Genomic DNA, 19,459 nt, shown 5'->3' with positions numbered 1-19,459 from the left:
AGGGCTCAGGGCTGAGCTTAAACAGAGCTCCCAAGCTTCTCGGCAGAAGCCTCACATGAAGCTAGTCAGGGTCACCGAGGTCTGTCAGTGCCCTGAGGGATCCCCACAGCCCCTTTAAAATGGCAGCAGAAATTCTCTTGCAATAAACACACACATTGCAAGGTGATACCCCCCCCAAATTGCTAGGCATTACCCATGAAGTCCCTTTCAAATAACAATCTTTGGCTCCTTCCAAGAAGATTACAAAACACCGCCACACTGTGAGAACAGATCCCAATCCAGTTATTGTATACGGTGTCAGCAGTCATGGCTCTTCTCCCTGCTTTTTTGAGTACCAAATGAATCCTATCCTGTTGAACTGTGCTTGCATCTCTAGTACGCTTCAAAAAAGCCAAGCTATTTAAAAAGCAAAACAACAACCAATTTATCCCCAGCCTGTAAAAGTTAAGTGCAGATGAAACAGCTAAAGACCTTGTAAAATAAGCAAGAATCATAAAATAACAATAATTCTTCTTTTGTTAAAAAACAGAGTGATTTACCATTTAGGGCACATATCTCCTAGGGCTTATTCTGCATTAAAATACTACAGCTTCTATAATCATCATCACTTCAATTCCTAGAGTTATATTTCCATCAAAGTAGCTATTTTATATCTTTTTTTAATAAAAGAATAACCTCCCCCAGGAGGATCAGACATCCTACTTTAAGACAGTGAACGAAGTTCTTTATTCTCTGCCTATGAAACAATTGAAAACAGTCTGGAAACAATATAAAATTGCAGGAGATTATTACTTCCACTAAAACAGTCCCTCTTCAAAAACACTGAAAACATGTACATCGAATCATCATTCTCCCAGAGATACCCTTTGTTCAGTAGATTGTAATGCAGGCTATTCAGGCTACTGCATACTCCAGGCTACTGTCAGATACCAGATTTGAAGGCTTTTTGCAGAGCACAAAGGCTAGATTCTACACCAGTGGACATACTTGTCCTCAGTTGACCCCAGCACAGACAAAGCTCAAGTGTATCAACTCCTGTGAAACCCATTACAAGTCTGGGCATAATTAATGGCATTGGACAACAATGCTAATTGAATTAAATGTGGATTCTCTCTGTACTCTCTAAATTACTTACTAAGGCTTCAATCTCTGCAAAGCATGAGATTATTTGTAAGCGCAAAGCAGGCAAACATCGTTTTTGCCAAAGTCCAGTCTCAGGCTGACATTCTGCCCCACTGGTTTCCTTCCAACTTAGGTCTGCACTTCCAGCTCAGTCATGCCCTCAAGTTGTTATTTGCCGAAGGCAAGTGGAAGAGAAAGGAAGGGAAAAAAAGGCAAGCCTGCAGGAACACACCAATTGAAAAAGTCTGTCTTGAAGTCTGCATCAGATTGGTGTCACAATGGGACACCAGAGAGGAAGAAAACCACTGGTAGAATTTGTTGAACTGCATGTATTTGTGGCAGATCTTTCTCCAGTAAAAGATCCAGCTCCCCAGCAGCCGAAGCCTCTCAAATTTGATTACTATCACATCCTCCTGCCCTGTCAGACCCCCTTTTCCTTCATCACAGCCTGAAGATCCCTGCTGTGCTCTCTGCCCTGGATTTGTCCAGAGGTTTCTGTGCCTCTCAGCAGCGCAACAGCTGAAATCCAAGCTACCCAGCGCATTCATACCACTGAGCCTGTACCATCTGAGAGGCAGCTATACAGGAGACTGATTTACTCTTTCTAGATTGTGCTTCAGGAACAGAGAAACAAGTAAGCCCTTACATACAGCAGTGCTTGCGCTACTGCAAGGCAGGGCACCTTCTGGAAGAACATGGAGGCCTCATTTTCAAGGACTGCCAAATAACTGCACTCCTCCAGCTCAAAAAATGCAGTGAGGTCCAGATCTTCAGCCATACCTACCCAAACTCTTCACAATCAGGGACACTGATGCACAGCTGCCATCAAATGATGACACATTCAGGCAAAACAGCTCCAGAATAACAAAAAGCACATGGACCAGCCCATAGTGGAACCCAGGCATATCCAACACTTGAAGGAGAGTTTGCAAGATACAACAGTGATTTTAAGATAGGAATACATAAATATCTACTTTGCTGTAGATAAACTGATCTCCATTTAGTAAGCCTACTTCTCTGGTTAAATGTCATGTGAAACAAAATGTGGATTTTAGATATATAAATATATAGATGTATATATACAATGAATTCGGCTCACTTCAGTGTGAACCCAAACACATTAACCTATGACAAGCTTCAAGCTCTCTATGAGAGCTCCCACAGCAGCTCTATCCTAAGGCTGGTCAGTTCAGAACATAAGGAAAATGTCAGCCCTAAATGAAAGCAGGCTGTCCTGGCATGGGCTACCAGAGTGAACTCAGCCACACACCACAATGCACTAACTGTTTCCTGAACGCTTACACACTTCCTTTGTCCTTTAGAAACACACACGACAAGCAACTAACAAATAATGCCAAGAGCTTTTAAAGCACCAAGGTTAAAAAGGAACATTTCAGCAACTGAAAAAAACCCTCAACTACAGAAGTTTTGAAAAGCCACAAAGAGCAGCTTTTTTTGCAAGTAGGCACGGCAATTCACCATCTGAAGGCATCACACCTTTCAGGGAAAGCAAGAGGCGGAGGTGAAGGAGAAGGAATCAAAACCCAGACAAGGCCCGTAGTAGTAATATTCATCCTTCAAGTACTGCAAGACACACTGGGGTTCTGTTCAGCCACGCGGTAACTGCCCATCAACAGGGAAATCTACAGTGCTTGCCCAACGGTCAACAAAGAGGGCTTTTATGCTATTTTAAACAATCTGAAGTGTCTCAGTTAATGGAAGACCGGGCAATTGGCCCTCAACTATTTCTAATTGACTGGAATGATGGATGAAGCTAAAGGGAAAGCTGACCCACTGAACTTTTCCATACAAAGCTAGAAAACTGAAGGACATTGTAAACAGTTTATAAGAACGAGAAGTGGGAGAGGCAGAATCCCAGAGGCTTTGCTCCTCTCAACCTGCTGTTAAAGTTGTTTCAGATGAAGGAAAACAAAGAGCTTCAACTCAGAGCAACAAACAACAAAAAATACAGGGGAAGGCCTAAACAAATAGGGTATTTTTCCCATGCTCTCCTCCCCTTTCTCCAGGAGCTACTTAGCTCTGCCATGCAAGCTGGTCCTTTGAATCAGAAAGGCCAATCTGTCACTTTGACAAGACGTCTCTCAGGGCGCTGTATTGCCTTGCCCTGCTTTTCAGATTGACTGGGTGTTAACCAAAGATGTCAAGACATTAGATCTCAGTCAGCTTCAACAGATGTGATAATATACGCTTAGAGCTTACGTGTTAATCAGTGCCGCTACGCTAAAGGTAATGCTCAGCAAATCATGCATGCCCATTGATTTTCAGAACAAAATAATCACTAGTAGCTTTTGTACTGCAAAACAGCAATATTGCTGCAATGTGCTAGAGCGGTCTGCTGACCTAAAGAGCTCCTAGGAGGGATGAGTGAGGATACACACCTTCCAGATAGACAAATGGATGTGTAATAGGTTCAAATTCACAGCACCTGTCTTCAAGCTGCCTTGTGAGGTATCTAAACGCACAGTAACTTTATTTTTCCTCTTTAGTCAAAAAGGACAATAGGAGCTTCAGAGAACAATTCAGATCTTGCACAGACTAAACCACCTCCTTGGACACACATCCAGCTCTGGCTACCAACCCTGCAGGGAAACAACATCAAGCACTTCAAGAAAGCATTAAAGCCGGGGGATGGATCCAGGCCTCGGAGCCCTGATGTAAGTTGTCTGTGGTAGAACCCAGAACTAGACGAAGGTATCACAATTCACCATCCAGCCCCTTAGTCACAAGCTCTTTTTCTCCCCCAGGGGTTCAACAAGGTCATATAGTAAAACAGAAGCATAAACTATTATTTTTACTGTGAAAATGATAAAGGTAAAAAAAAAAGAACACCCAGCACACACAATGTTAGGGCTAGCCCTATTTCTCTTAGCTGTCAACAGCATGGCTAGTTTTTATCTGGAAAGTTTGCCCACAAGGAAATCATACTAAATGAGCAGGAAATGACTGTTTCTCATGAAGATTTGTACAGAGTTCACTGTGATTTGCGAACTACCTCCCAAAGACAAAGACAATGCAAATCTGCATGCCTGATCTTTGACCAAACCCAGAAAAAACCTGACTTGCTTCCTCTCTGGAGTCTTTCAGATGAACTAACCAAGGCTAAATTAGGGAGATTTTTAGTGGGATGAGGTTAAATCATGAACTACAATTTTCCAGCAAGCTTTTTCCTTCATCTCCACCTGCTGCCTCTACAATGCTGGCATTAAGGGTGGTGTGGGATGACTCATTTGTACATTCCTTTTGGCAAGACAAGCATTCAGCTTCCATTTCTTCTTGGCCCACAGAGTTTGGGTCATAAATTGAACTGATGCATGTATTACTAGATATCAAGACCACAAACTTACATGCACATTGGAGTCAGAAGTACAAGCTAGGTCCTTCATCTAAAACAAAAAAAAGAACCGTCAGTTTGGCAGATTACAGCAGTAAGTTTCTTTATACAGTCTGTGTGCCCCAGACTCTACCCCAGCCACTTAAATGCGTCCCTACTGCATTAACCAGAATCTGCCAGACCCAGCATGTCAGATCTAGGCTAACACATGAACGCCTACTTGCACTGCTACAAAACTACCTTAAAGAATTGCTTTTTAACTTTAAGGCAGATGTAAGCCATCTCTGCATTCTCCAAATTATGACCGAGACTGGAACATTATTTGGGTGTCCTAGCAGCCATATCAGATCAGCGTTAAGTTTAACTAACCTCCTCACACACCCACAATCTTGCCTGTAGATCTGAACTACGCAACACTAATGTTTTTTGTGGCAAAACACATCGCCACAACACAAAAAGGAAAAAAAAAAGCTTTTATAATCTTGAGAGAGACAGAACAAACAGATCACTGATTAATTTTTAAGCCTACATTCCAAGAAAGCCGTTTCTTAAATAAATTATTTCCCATTCTAGGGAATACAAAGTGATTGGCAATAAATCTAATCACCCGTCTCGTAAGGAATGTGCTTGCCAGTGTCTGCCACTATTAAGCACCAAAGCAGGTTTGCTTGGCACCAAGACAGCAGCACGGCTTCAGTCCGAACAGCTCCCCTGGAGATTACCCACATTAAATTACATTCTACTTCTTCCCTCTGCATCTCGCCCCTTCCCTCCCAGCCCCACACCAGAATAGAAGGTTTGGCTGTTCACACGCCTCCTGCTGCACCAGAGGCCCAGCTCTCAACAGTACATAACCCCAGACAGCAAAACCAAGACGGCAGGGAAGAAACTGTGCAGGAGGTCCCGGGATGACTGCAAGTCCATTGGAACACCAAGATACAAACAATCCAACAAAGCCGCTCTGTCTGCTGTAAGTCTTCCAAATGGAAAAGATTCCAGCAGAAAGGCAATTTTCCCAAGTTCGATGCAGTTACTGTGCTATTTCAACTACCCAAGAGAGTTCACCAATGACTTTTTTTTCCCAGTAGTCCTTTTACTTCACACATTCTCTGTTTATTTTGTAAGACTGAGCTTGCAACCCTTACTTGTACATGGACAGTCCTCACACAGACTGGGAAGAGAGCAGGCAGGCTTGCCACACCAGCACTAGACTAGCAATAAACAGTAGGGAGGAAAAAAAAAAAAAAAAAAAAAAAAAAAGACAGACGACAGCACTTCAATATCAGGGAAAATGTGGAGCAGGAACATTTCATCATCTCTGGCATCCGCATGGTCACTACTGGGACAACCTGTTCAGCTTTTGTATGCGTAGCTGTGGAAGGATGTGGATACACTGCAGCAGGCTCAGAGCACTGCTAACAGAACAACCAAAGAGAGGGATCAGAAAGGTGTCTCAGCCAGCTCAAAGGTCCAAGCTATTTACCTCAAAGAGAAGGTCAAGGGGTGATTTGATTACAGTTAAGTGCCTAAAGGTATAATGGAAATTTGGCAGAGAGCCCTTGAGCCCCACAGATAAAGGTTTAACTAGTCCCAATGTCAGGAAGCTGAGGACTGACAAGACATGCACACATTTTGTTTTAATTTTTAGACAGCAAATTTGAGTGGTGCAAGTAAGAAGCTTACATGCTAAAATTTTGCTAACCACTTAACAGGTTGGACCTATTTATTTTTAATAAACATGTTCCCATTTAATCACAAACCTGATAATGGAGAGGTGCTCATATGCATGCACACAACTACTCCCACTTGACTGCTACACCACCCTGAAGACTTTTCAGTCTAAGAACAAATTATTTAAAGCTTGTGAAGGACTCTTGCCAAGTCACCCAGCAAATCATACTTAAAATGCAATAAAGAGATTTTTGCCAGGCAGGGAAGGGGCTAATGAAGGGTTCCCTGTTTAACAATGGTTTTGCCTGAAGGAGTACCCTCTCCTCCCACCAGTGAGCAATGGTGAATCCCCTTTCACAGCTAGGCTAGCAGTACTTCATGTAAGGCCAAGCTACAAACCAAAGCAGTGCATCAACTCAACTGAGAAACCATCATCATCAAGGAATGACTCTCTGTCCCATCCCCCAACCTTTGCCATCCACAGCACAGCTCCTAAAACCTGTTGTGCCAGTGTAACTGAGATGGTTGTGTAATAGGAAAAAGTAAGTAGAGATGAGGACCATTTATCCACGCACTGTAACCTAGAAAATTCACGGGAAACCACTGGGTCTATTCAGTGTGTAAGAAGAATGCTAAATATTGACAGTCAGGCCACTTAGCAAGGACTGCTATTTACTGCATGATGAGCATGAATCCCAGAAAGGAAAAATCATTTAAGCTAAGGTGTAAGTCACTTGCCCAGAGGTAAACATCTTCACTGGTAAAGTAAAATTAGCTCTCAATTTCCTAGTTAAATGTGTTTGGCTTTTTTTCATTTTGCTGTGTTCCACATGCTTGCTGGAAATCCCCACCTTTCTGTGACCACTCCTATTGGCACTGTGTATACAGTCAGCACGTCTGGATTAAAGCATCTGAATTGTAAAATCCAATCACATTTGCCAACCACCCCAATTATTTACATAGTATCTTTAGTATTATTATTTCTGATGTGCTTTTATTTGACACTTCACAATGGAATTAAAATATGATAAAGATTAAGACAAGATGCAGTCCTAGAGCCAGCAATCTAAGTCACTTTCAAACAGGTTCTCAGAGGGTTTTTCAGAGGGCCATTTCTCAATTAAACACACACAGATAATAAGAGATCATACAGGATGAAATTAAGGACTTGCTGTTAATGAGCATCAGTCAGAAAACGAGATTCATGCTCTGAATGCTGTATTTCCCTACAGCTGGCAAGACAAGCTGCAAGACTGCTGTTTCAAGCCAGGGGTAGGATGGCTGTTTCACTCCCACTCCTGGTTTTGGTTTTATGCCATGAAAGGGAATCTTTTTTAATTTTTCCAGAGGAGCTCTGCCAAGCTCAGGCTGCAGATAGGATATGGTGTGCTCGTAAACTTCTAGCCAGTTTCCTCATACCCAGGCCAGAACTGTTCTAGTGCCTAATTCCCTACTTACACGCTGGCAGCAGTGACTACCTCACTGACTACCTTTGCTTTCACGCAAACCAGCCTCCTGTGTTGGACTCCCTTTGTTATTTAGGATTGTGCAGGATATGCCATTTTCATCTGTTCTGGCAGAACATGCAGCATCCAGGTACCCAGCCTTGCCTTCTCTCCTTTACATAAAAGAAAAGGAACTGCTTCCGTAAGACCCACCCACTAAAATTTTGGCAGAAATAAACCGTTTTTTACAGTGAAACTCCTGTAAGTGCATGACGAACAACGTTCTCTGTAAAGCATTAGCCATCCTTGTATCGTCTGTACACACAGCTGTTGTTCTCATAAAAGAAGTTGTTTTATTTTTCCAAGTTCAAATGAAGTAGTTTTATTTTTCTTCCAACTATTCGCAAAGAATCAAAGAATAAACAGCCAGTCATCCCACCCACCTTTTTTTAAACAGGTGAAGAGACTCAAATCAGTACAAATTTAGCAGCAGTGAGCTCACCGCCAGCAACAAACACCCTGCCATAAACAGTGTTCCTGCCTCCAGGACTCACCCTGAGCACAACGCTGGAAACTTCCTCAGACACACACACTAGCAGGGCTTATTCCTGTTTGGTTCTCAGCTTTGGGTTCACCGGTTTCTAAGATGGGAACAGTGCCTTTTAATCCCTTCCTGGAGTCCCCAGCAGCACAAGAATATCTCCAAAAAGGTGCTGCTGAACCCATGAGTCAGGTTTGCTGATCTGGCCTAACCCAACATTCAAAATTATATCCTTAACAAAGGAAGCCATCCTCGGGAACAGTCTGACAGAAATCTGTAATATTCCACAGCTCAACTTGTTAAATCAGAGTACAATAGCTATCAGCAGATAAAACATACGCATGGAAGAGTAAGCTCGGCAGAAAGTTGTAAAAACAATGCTGGGAGCCAGAAGCACACTGGGAAGAGATGGGCAGAGGAGAAAAGCACTACTAAATAAACGAGTCTATCCAGGGAGGGGAAAAACAAAACAATAAGGCATGGCAGGGAAAGGGGAGGGGGAGAACAGGAAAAAAAATGAGAAAAGACAGAACCCATAAATGGGAAGAGTGTCATGTGAAAGCCAAATCAGTGGCTTTCACATAAAAAAAAAAAAAAAAAAAAAGTGGTAAGAAAAAGGGGGGAGGAGGGAAGTATGAGAGAAATATTTCAGTCTTTTAATTTCAACACGTTAACACTGCTTTAGTTCACCATATAAATCTTATGACAAACAGTAGCTTTCTCCACACACGGCAGTATATTAAGCTTCTTTTTTAAGGCTTTCCAAACAAGGCAATGTCATTCTTTGGCTTTTTATGTGGTTTGTGCCTAGACTAGTTTTTTGTTGCTAAGCTCTAACTAGATGCGTATCTTCTACTGGTACTTACCGACAGGGAAGAGATTATAAAATACAAGAAACCTGAGCACAAGCCCAGCATTTGATTTAACACAAGCAAACAGTCGCAAGCAGCAGTACAATGCCTCTCTTGTGACTTGGTGATACTTCTGTGTACCTTCAGGATGAGCTGATCATGCCCGAACTGTTCCATACTGGTGTGTGAGCAATTCATTTAGGAAAGGGTCTTTGAGACCCTCCTGGAAAGCACAGCTCCCGCTGCATCGCCACCCATCTCCCACCCCAAAAGCTCATGTGCCAGCCAGACCATCAGCAGCCTGCCAGCAGGCTGGCTCACCGCATCTGAGAGGAGCTCGGGGCCGGGAGGAGTGCTGTCCTGAGCCACCCACACCGGGGAAGCGCAAGAGCACAACACAAAGACGGAGCCAAATTAATAAATCTTGCTTACAAGGGATGACAGTTAGCACATCAGGAAGAACAAATACAACAATCTAGTTATCTGAAAGACAAAAGATATCCATCCTGAATGGCAAACTCTGTCTAACACCAATGAATGCTTCACATGCCACAGGCAAAAAACTAGCCTGATTCTACACTTAATCCAATTATACATGTCAACAATGACCAAACACATCAGTATTTACAGCTTCCCACCATTTATCAGTTCACACATGCAGAAATTAAATCAATTTCTGAATAAGGAATCATCAGCAACTCTGATCACAGAAAACAAGCCAGAAATTTTTTTTGCCCAGAAGTTTAAGCTGAGTACAGCTCCATTTAGAAAACGAAATGAAACCCAAGTATAACCATATCATTCACTTAACAAAAGCCACCCAATGTATTGTAACAGCCTTTTAGTATACATCTAAAGTGTTTGGAAACCCAGAAAATATACTAGATAACGTGCTCTGTATATCCTCAGTCATAGACGTTACAGATATTCTTAATCCTAGCTTTGTAAACCTTGTAGGCATAATTCATTGTGCTTTTGGATCCATAATATTTTGCAAAGCACTGCAGTTTGCTGGCTTAAAAACATGCCCTGCCAGCTCACTGGATAGAAAGATTTCTGCTGACTTCATGTATCATTTCAGTTGCACTCATCAGGGATTAATAATTTTCCCTGCTAAGGATACAGGCTGCAAGTACTAAGTGGAAAAGGTTACACATGTGTCTGAAGACGACTGGTAACATTTTGATAGATGAAATTTGACTATACATAGACATTAAATATAAATTGGACTAATGAAAAAACAAGGTCCTTCATGAAAAAGTGAGAAGCCCATAAACAACCCTGAAGTGACTGAATACTGCACAGCACTGCTTAGAACATTAAATCATGTTCTGAAATAACCAAATAATTTCTCATTTATTTACTATTCACTATTTATAGGTGTAGTCCAAAAGTCTTCCCTTGAGAAAGGGGAACAGGGCATGTGGCAACTGTTCTATTGTACTAATTTAAACATGACCACAAATATCCAAACATTAACAAAAGATGCTTTATTCTCAACTAATTAATTCCAAAAATATCAAACTTTTTGACAAGCTGCTGAAGTAAGTCTTTCTCTAACCCTGATATCTGCTGCTCTTTAGAAGATGAGACATTCAAACTCAGAGCTCTCTACTTTTTCTGACCCATCGTGAGCAGCCATGGTTGTATCAGAGTGGCACAACTTCAGAAGGTATGCTGCAGAACGCACAATACAACGCTGCTGCCGGGAAGTACACTCTTCATACAGCGTTTGCATCCAGCCCTACTGCCTCCATTCTGCCAGTCATTACAACACACGAAACCAGTCAGATTCACAATTAATTTTACCTGCAAAAGAAGGTCAAGCTATCCTGTACTATTGATGTGTTGAAATTGCCCAAAGAAAAGCTGACAGCAAAAGCCATATAAACACACACGGCGAAAACGCACCGAACAGGCACTTTGCTATTTCTTCTGTGAAGTTCAAAAAGGATGTTTACATTTCAAATATTTTGGAAGTTTTACTGCTTTTTAAGACATAATTGATAAAACTGCTTTGTCATCATAAATGCATTTTATACCTGTAACTTTTCCAAGAGGAAGCAAGATCATCAGGTAAGTCTGTATTCTTTGCAGATTTTAATGAAGAAATCTTTCCTTTTTCACAGTTGCACACATAATAGAAGAAATAAACTTTTTAAAAAATGGAGAATGTTTCATTTAGCAAGAAGAACCCGAGCAACCATAAAGGGAGGCTAACAAACATTTCTGGTTCAATCGTCTACCAGTGAAATCACATCTCCACACACTGCCAATTCCAAAGCACTACCATATTTTGCAGTGAAGGTGATTCTCCATCACAGCATATTTGCATTCCAATAATAGGTTTATATATACTCAGCAGGAAGTAGAGCAAGTATCAATAGAAATCCATATTAGTCTAATGGAATTTTACACAGTTAAACTTCAGAACAAATCACTGAGCCAACTGCTTCAAGAACATGACCTTCACACCTGCAGCAACATCACAGCAGAAGAAATCGTCAGTGAAATCCACTGCTTATAGCATTAAGCAGCATTTTGCAGTTTCAGCAGTCAAGCTAGTTCAAGTGGTCAGTAGCAAATAGCTTTTGTATACCATTTGTATTTTGTTACTACTAAAAATATTCACAAGAGAACTAATTCATTGTCAGGACCAGGTGGAGAGATTTTAAGATCTTCATCATCAGTCACCATAGTACAACACAAGCATTAGTTACCCCCTCTCTTGGAGCTCTGTCTCTTGATGACAGACCAATGGACTTATTTCTGAAAGAGGATAAATTAAATGGAGGCTTGTAATTCAGGTGAATTGCCCTGCAGTGTCTATTAACTATTCAGTCTACAATGCTCAAGTCAGTGCCATACCATATACAGATGCAAACAAAGCTGTTCCACATTAAGGGGAAGGCACTGACGATACACTACCCATTCATACAGCAGCTTTTTTTTTGCAAGTGTATGTGTATGCTTCAATACATAAAATAGCTATATTCAGAGCTGATAATTCCACACACACACCACCAATGAAGTGTGCTTCTCAAAACAAAGAGACCATAGACTGCCGGGAGCTGGCCAGACTCAGCGAAGCAGTCCACAGGGCAATGGTGAAAACCGGCATGTGTTGACATCAGTTGTATGTGAGAACGCTGGTGGCTGAGAGACAGCTTAAGCATTAACTGCAGTCTGCTTTTCTAAAAGCCCGGCAGCAGTAGTCTAGAGGAGGCAGTCCTCAGCCTATCAAGAGAAATAACAAGTGACAATTCAGGAAAGCATGTTCACTATCCATTCATGCATGCATGCATGCAATCTTGGGCCAAACAGGGGATGTACTAAAATGTTCTCCCCAGAGGAAAAGTGTTTATTAATTAATATCTACTGAATTAATTGGTTCCCCATATGTTCTGCTGTGCTTCTAAGACTGCAGCCCTTTCAATATTACTGAAAGGCATCAGGTGTGGTGACTACCCAGGAAGTTCATCAGGACACTTCAGTCAATCCAGTAAAATAATTCACTTGTTTCTTTTCACCAAATTCTATGTGTTTCCATCTATGTAGAAGTCATGCAAAATGCATTTAAAATCTCTAACCCGTGTTCACTTTCAAAAAAAAGCTAACACATGCTCTTACTTCAGACACAAGTACGGCATACAGCAGAAGAATAGAAGAAAGATGCTGATCCGAGGCCATTGGCTCATCTAGTGGCCCATTTCCTGCAGCAACCCTGGGGTTCCCTTCACACACCTACCCTTACACCAGCTAATCTTTACATCCACCATATCTTCTCCTCCTGCTCCCTCTTTCATCAGTGCAGGAAAGGTATTTTTGGATTCTGACTACATCTGGCACAACTCTGTACAATGACATCATCTTTGCAAAGTTATCAATCTCACTGAGACTTTATTCATGACACATCAGTGTCAGCTGGCAAGGTCCACAACTCTGGTCACCCCAGTATAGCAGTCATCCTTCACCACTGTCTGCCTAAGCTCAGGCCGTAGTAGCAGAGGAGGAACAGCAGTCCTACAACCATCCTCTTGTAAACACGAGCTAGCACACAGCTTGTGCATTCTCATCCACAAGATGTTCCTCCTCCACTGCAATGCCACCTCTCCCAAGCCCCCTGGATGCACCTACACGGCGTGCAGGCCACCAAAACCCTTTGTCAGGTTAAGGGAAGATGAGCACCCATTACAGCAGGCTCTCTAGCAGACACAAAGCCTTTGATGTTTATTTAGTCCAGGTCTCCAATCTCAGCATTCCCACACATATGCAATACCCACTTAGTCCGATTCAAAAACTTGAACAACAACATCTATAATTACCACACCCAGCGGTGAACTCAGACTGCAGCAACTGCATCTGTGACACAGACTAAGCTAGCTGTCCCCGCTCCCTTTCTAAATGAATTCTAAAGTTGACATCTATAGCAGAAAAGCACTGTCCCAGCTAAATTAAAATACTGCATTCCAAGGTTGTACAACCATACCACCAGCACACCACCACACCATCTACTGCAAGCTGAACAGGCCCAAGGACCTATTGTTTGACCATTGCTTAGACAGTAACTGCTCTTGCAACATCAGAAAGGTCTCGGGTGCAGCACTAATACCGTACTTAAGACTTGACGACAGCCTAGCTGTAGAACTTTAACAAGACAGTTCTGCTGCAGGAAATGGTTAAAGCATGCCACAAAAGAAACACTTATCAATACACACAGCTGTGATCACAGTGTATTCAAAACTAGCTTCCTACCAAGGAAGATGTTGCCAGGTCCTGCTGGCAAGAAGGAGAAAGGGCTGTAGAAAGGCTTAAAAATCACATTCCTAAATCAGAGGCCTTGCTTATAATAATTTCTTTGCAAGTACATAATAATTAGAACTAAAATTAAAGCTACCTTCAGAGAATAACATTTGCTGTGAAGCAGGCTGCAAATCAGAATCAGCAGGATCTACGCCATCCGTCTGGCAAACATATTTTCATTTTATACTGGGCATATGACAAGCTAGACTTTTGAAGTGATCCATATAAAACATAAGTGCACAATGCAGTGGTTAGGAATGCAGCAAATGAAAAAGGTGGGAAGATTCCTCCTGTCTGGGAGAGTTGTTTCTGAATGATTTGCAACATGCCAGATAGAACTAGGTACAGCACTTCATCTTTCTGAGAGATGGTGAATCTTTCTTAAAGCTATGAATGCTCCTCTTTAATTCAGAATATCTGCCCCATCCAATGATTAAATCCTTTGACGTTTCACTTAACAGGAGGGATTTCTCTTTCAGATGCTAGTAAAAAGCATATAACAACATCAGTTTCCAGCCGCTCTGATGCAGCACAAGCCTACACAACGTATTTGGAGAAGTAACCACAGCACCCACAACATCATGTCAGTATAACCTCAATAACCCCCCTGTGTACTGACTGAGCTGTTCCCAAAGGCTCCTATTCGCTCTTCAAGGACTCAGGCTTGAGGGGAACTTTTCCATGCACTTCACTTTATTTTGGTTCACTATGATGCATGCGGACATGGAAGACTTCATAACATTTGCTGTCCACCTACAAGACATTAATGAATAACATCCAAGCAAATCAAACATAGACAGCTCTTGAGCTTTCTTCTGTTTCCTCATTGCTTGTTTTAAAGAAAAAAGAACATAAACATCATGTAAAACCTGGCTAGAGATATTTTAAAAAAATGCAGTATTTTTCAGTCTCAGCACAATAGCTTGGAAGTCAAAGGGTTTTAGTCAAAACCCATGAATTAGGAGAAATGATTTCAAGTACATGAAGTACATGCCAGATCAAATCTTGTCTTCTGTCACACAAGGTAATCATTATACAACGAACTAATGTGCAAACATTTTAACAGGATTTTATATAAATCTAATTAGGTGAAAAGATGTGAAGACGTGATTTGTACTGCCAGCTTCACCCCTAGGAACACAGACACCAGGGAGCGAGCGAGGACTTATGTGAGGTCCATGATGAAGGTTCAGTTGGTGGTGAAAGATTACGTCCACCATGACTCCCACGCCCAGTCCTTCAGAAGATGTCTTAGTCGTTCTTTCATGTCTGCGCTGCAGCTCTGGGGAATGGCTAAACAGCCCAAAAGGCAAGCAATGACAGAAGCAAGACACAGTCACTTCATTAAGCACCAGTTCAGACCCTTACAGACAGTTCTTGCTCTGAAGGTATTTCAGAAGAGGTAACTCAAGCAGGCGATGAGAAGCTAATGCGTCTGAACTGCCAGAACAGGAAAGCATCTGACAAATGGAGGGGGGGGAAATACCAATTAGGGATAGGTGAAAAGGGAAAAAGCTACATTTATCTATGAATTCACAGTTTGTGCAGTCAGTGGAACCATTTGATTTAGATTTGCCTCACCAATCAGTCTCTCTGCTCTTGAAAACATTGTTCAGTTTTTTCAAGACAAGAGTTAAAAGGAACTTCCTGCAAAGATCTCCCCAGACAAAAAGTGCTACTGACTTCTTGCAAGATATAAATATACAAAAAATGCTCAAAAAATTTCCGCCTCCAACTTTCACTTTCAGAGTATTCGTTGTCAGAGGAGTCCTTGATGTCTTTTGTTGTTGCATGTCACCTGGAGGCTGACCGTAGGAAAGATACAGCTACCTATTCTCAGAGTAGCTCCTGATACAAATAATCTGTTCTGAAGGAGAAACAATGCTCTTCTGAAATAAAATTAAACCACTGGTAAAACACAGCAACTACTCAGGAGTGAAGCCACTTTTAATAAAAATAAAATCCATGCAAGAATAACTAATGTATAAAATTTACACTGGAATAGACTACACAAACCAGCACAGCTATCCTAACACATCTTTGTCCAGATTCACAGAATTTTTTCCTGTAGAAAATATAAAGGCTTGTAATAGGAATTTAGAAAAATATACAGGAAAATCACAGAATGTTTTGGATTAGAAGGGACCTTGAAGATCATCTAGTTCCAACCACCCTGCCATGGGCAGGGACACCTTCCACTACACCAGGTGGCTCAAAGCCCTGTCCAACCTGGCCTTGAACACTGCCAGGGATGGAGCATCCACAGCTTCTCTGATGATTCATACAAAATAAAGTAAAATCAAGCAGCTTTATGGATTGTGCTTAAATGCACTCAAGGGGACCTTATCAGTCTCTACAACTACCTGAAAGGAGGTTGTAGCAAGGTGGGTGTCAGTCTCTTCTCCCAGGTAACAAGTGATAGGACAAGAGGAAACGGCCCCAAGTTGCACCAGGGCAGGTTTAGGGTGGTTATTAGGAAAAATGACTTCACTGCAAGGGTTGTTAAGCACTGGAACAGGCTGCCCAGGGAAGTGGCTGAGTCTCCATCCCTGGAGGTCTTTAAATGGCATGTAGATGTGGCACTTAGGGACATGGTTTAGCAGTGCACTTGGCAGTGCTGGGTTAACAGTTGGACTCAATGATCTTAAAGGTCTTTTCCAACCTTAATGATTCCATGATTTTATGCTTTGTTTCCTGCCTGAAATTTGCCTCCTGATGAAACAATCCACGATGACAACAAAAGTGTTTTTCCCATCCAGTTACCATTCCAGACCTCTGAGGTGTTCTGGGAACAGTGCAAGGTAACAGTCTTAGAAAAAATAGCTGGATGACTAAGAAATGCAAAATACCGAATGGCTGGACTGTTTTAAGAAAAGGCCAGATGAATGTGCACACACACCATGCAAAAGAAGACAGGGAAATAAAAATACCCTCATCAATCTGATTTAATGTCACTGAAGAACAATTCACAGCTAGGGATTTACTAATAACATTCTCCCAAGACAGGCTCCGTAGGACAGCTGCACTGTGCCTCTCTGGTTACACCTTTAAAACGAAAACCAAACCACACAGAATACATACAGCAGCATCCACTGCCAATACTGGTCTGCAGAGCCACAGTCAACTTCCTAAGTCTTTTTCCCTTTGTTCTTTAAAAAAGGAGAAGAAGAGAGGAAAAGATCACGTCTGTGACATACCTTAAAGAATCAGAAACTCGGTCAGCTTTTGCAGTAATCTGAATCACTCCTCTGAATTCCCTTGCATTTTCTCACAAAATACATGAGTCTTTTACAGATAGGATGCTGTATTGCAACAGATAAAGAGAAAACCTGCAGAATTGAGGTCAGGAGTTTACACCACTGGTAACTGCTGTTCTTTTTCATTGGAAGAGGCAGTGGGCTACACATGGTGTGTGTAAAAGAATGAAAGCTAAAGCAAAACAGCTTGCAAGTCTTGTTAAATTATCTGTCTCTACTGTGTAAGAATCATAAAAGCCATGCAACACACAAAGAGACTTTAAACAGGTTTGGTTAAGCCGACATACACTGACCAGGAAAAGACATTAGAACGCTGCCAGAAGTCCCAGCATGAAAGATCTCAGTTTAGGTTCCAGTCACCAGGTGTGAAGTATTTGTAGTCCAACAGCAGACCAGGGGTTACAACAAGAACCCATGAGCATTCTAGTGTAACTTACTCTGCTGACTGATGGTTCAGGCCTCAAAACTAGTTGAGGGAAAAGAAGCAGCAGCTCAGAGAACGGCAAAAATGTAGACAGACTTCTATGTGTACTCTTAGCAGTACCTGCAGTACTGTGTTACAGACGTAATCTTTAGGCAGTAAATCATATATCATTAGATGAATTGATGATCTCTACCACTGTATCAAAGAACCTGAATATTTTTTGACATTTACAAAAAAACAAGAAAGTATTTTCAGAAGTTGCACGTGAGTCTCTCATGTTCCCCCTCTAAAGGAAGCAGACCATTGTGCTGTCTTTCCACTGGAAGCCACACTACACTTTCTGTCTGTGGTGTTTATTCATTAAAAGTGGAAAAAAATCCTTTCTACTATGGTGCAGTTAATGCTAGAATGAACTACCTCATTCATCTAAATAAAGTCAGCTCAAAAACCTGCAATAACCATTTGAGTGCCTACTTTGTTAATTATTTCATGTTTATCTAATCCATTATGAACATCCAAATAAGCTCATTCAGGATAAGGTGAGATCAGAGACACTGAAGACACCCTTTCAGACTATCTAACCTTCTGCTCATTGTTGCTCTTTTCCTTGCAGTCTCACGCAGCAGTTTTACTGGGTTTCTAACCCTTTTGAGACTGGTCAGTCATTCCACAGCTCAATACAGCACAGCTTTATGAAAGCTTCTTCTGTCTCTTCTAACTTCAGGTCCTCTATAGCCTTTGTATGGACTTTTGGGATGGTCACACCCAATTTTCCATTTTATTTCAGGAAAAAAGGTCACCCTCCAGCATAAATAAGGGCATCATTCCCCAAGGGAGAGGACACGTGAACTGCTGTATTATTAATCCACTTTCCTTTTTCTCACCTGTTGTTTTTGAATTCATTATTTTGCATACAGCTGCAACAACAACTGTTCCTCTGGAAAAATCAGGATCTCTATAAATACACAGCAGAGATCACTTGGGAAACAAGTAGAACACACCTCTGAGAGGGCGTGAGGAATTGCAACTGCACCTCTCACATGTCCTCCATTACATCCTCCATCCACTCCCTTTCCAAAAGGCATGGCACTTGTGATTTCCTTAAGAAAAAGACAAACTGTATTTCACCTTTCTATGTTTCCTTCCAGTTTGGCATTTATATAGCTCAGAGGATAACTATACCTTTCCTGGCAATTCTGACATATGATTAAGTGTGCCCCAAATAGGAGCACTTTCACCTTTCTTGGAGATGGTAATTGAAGTTAGCACATGTACTGGCTTGAGAGGCTGTATTAACAGTTCAAGCACTGTTCGCTCAAGAGATAGCTCCTGAGGAGTGATCTAATCTTCAAGTAGAGTGCAATAGCTGGAGCCTTGAAGAAAAATAAAACCGGATAAGTGTCTGCGGGCCTTTTACTTGGTGGACAAGTCCATGACAACTTCACTCCAAGTGGCAAAACACAACTGGAACAAATCAAAACCAAGCCCTAGCCACGCTTGAGTTCCTACTAAGGGAGTGGTGTTTTCAAGTATTTCCAAACAGCAGTCAGTGCGGGTGGGTGTGGGGAGTTAAAACCTTCAGTACAAACTGTTTATTTAAGTAACTCCTTTTAATTGCCCTTCCTTGCACAGCAGTTTTTACCATGGAATCACTTGAGCTCTGAGAAGGGGTGAATATGTACCATTGTGACTGCCATTATAGCCCAGTTAGAAACACAAATCTCTCCATTTCTGAAATAAAAGCTGCTTAAGCTTATAATGAATCAAAGCATTAAAAAGCAATGAAACTCATTTTCCACTTAGCAGTAATATAGGAACTGCCAAACGGTTTACTCTTGACTGTTTACTGAACACCTGAAATGATGCAGATCATTACTTCCAGCAGGCAACAGGGATGGTCACCTAAAGATTTATACAGAGGGTAAAAAACTATACTGTAATATAGCCAAAAAAATGCATGTAGACTTTATATAAAACAATACGCTCTTCTGAG

At 41.6% G+C, this 19,459-nt stretch overlaps 1 protein-coding gene across 9 annotated transcripts in view; it reads right to left on the bottom strand.

The window, feature by feature from the left end:
• ARVCF (ARVCF delta catenin family member) overlaps positions 1-19,459 on the bottom strand; it is a 295,429-nt gene that overhangs the window by 105,693 nt on the left and 170,277 nt on the right. Inside the window, exon 2 of one of the 9 annotated variants that reach the window (XM_040602823.1) lies at positions 4,488-4,526. The exons of the other annotated variants lie outside the window; for them this stretch is intronic. Within the exon in view, the coding sequence (XP_040458757.1) occupies positions 4,488-4,526 (39 nt within the window). The remainder of the gene's footprint in view (positions 1-4,487; positions 4,527-19,459) is intronic. 9 annotated transcript variants of the gene reach the window in all.

The sequence above is a fragment of the Falco naumanni genome, chromosome 1 (genome assembly GCF_017639655.2).
Source record: "Falco naumanni isolate bFalNau1 chromosome 1, bFalNau1.pat, whole genome shotgun sequence".
NCBI lineage: Eukaryota > Metazoa > Chordata > Aves > Falconiformes > Falconidae > Falco > Falco naumanni.
The sequence above is the reverse complement of the archived record's forward strand: the minus strand, read 5'-3'. Positions and strand labels throughout refer to the sequence as shown.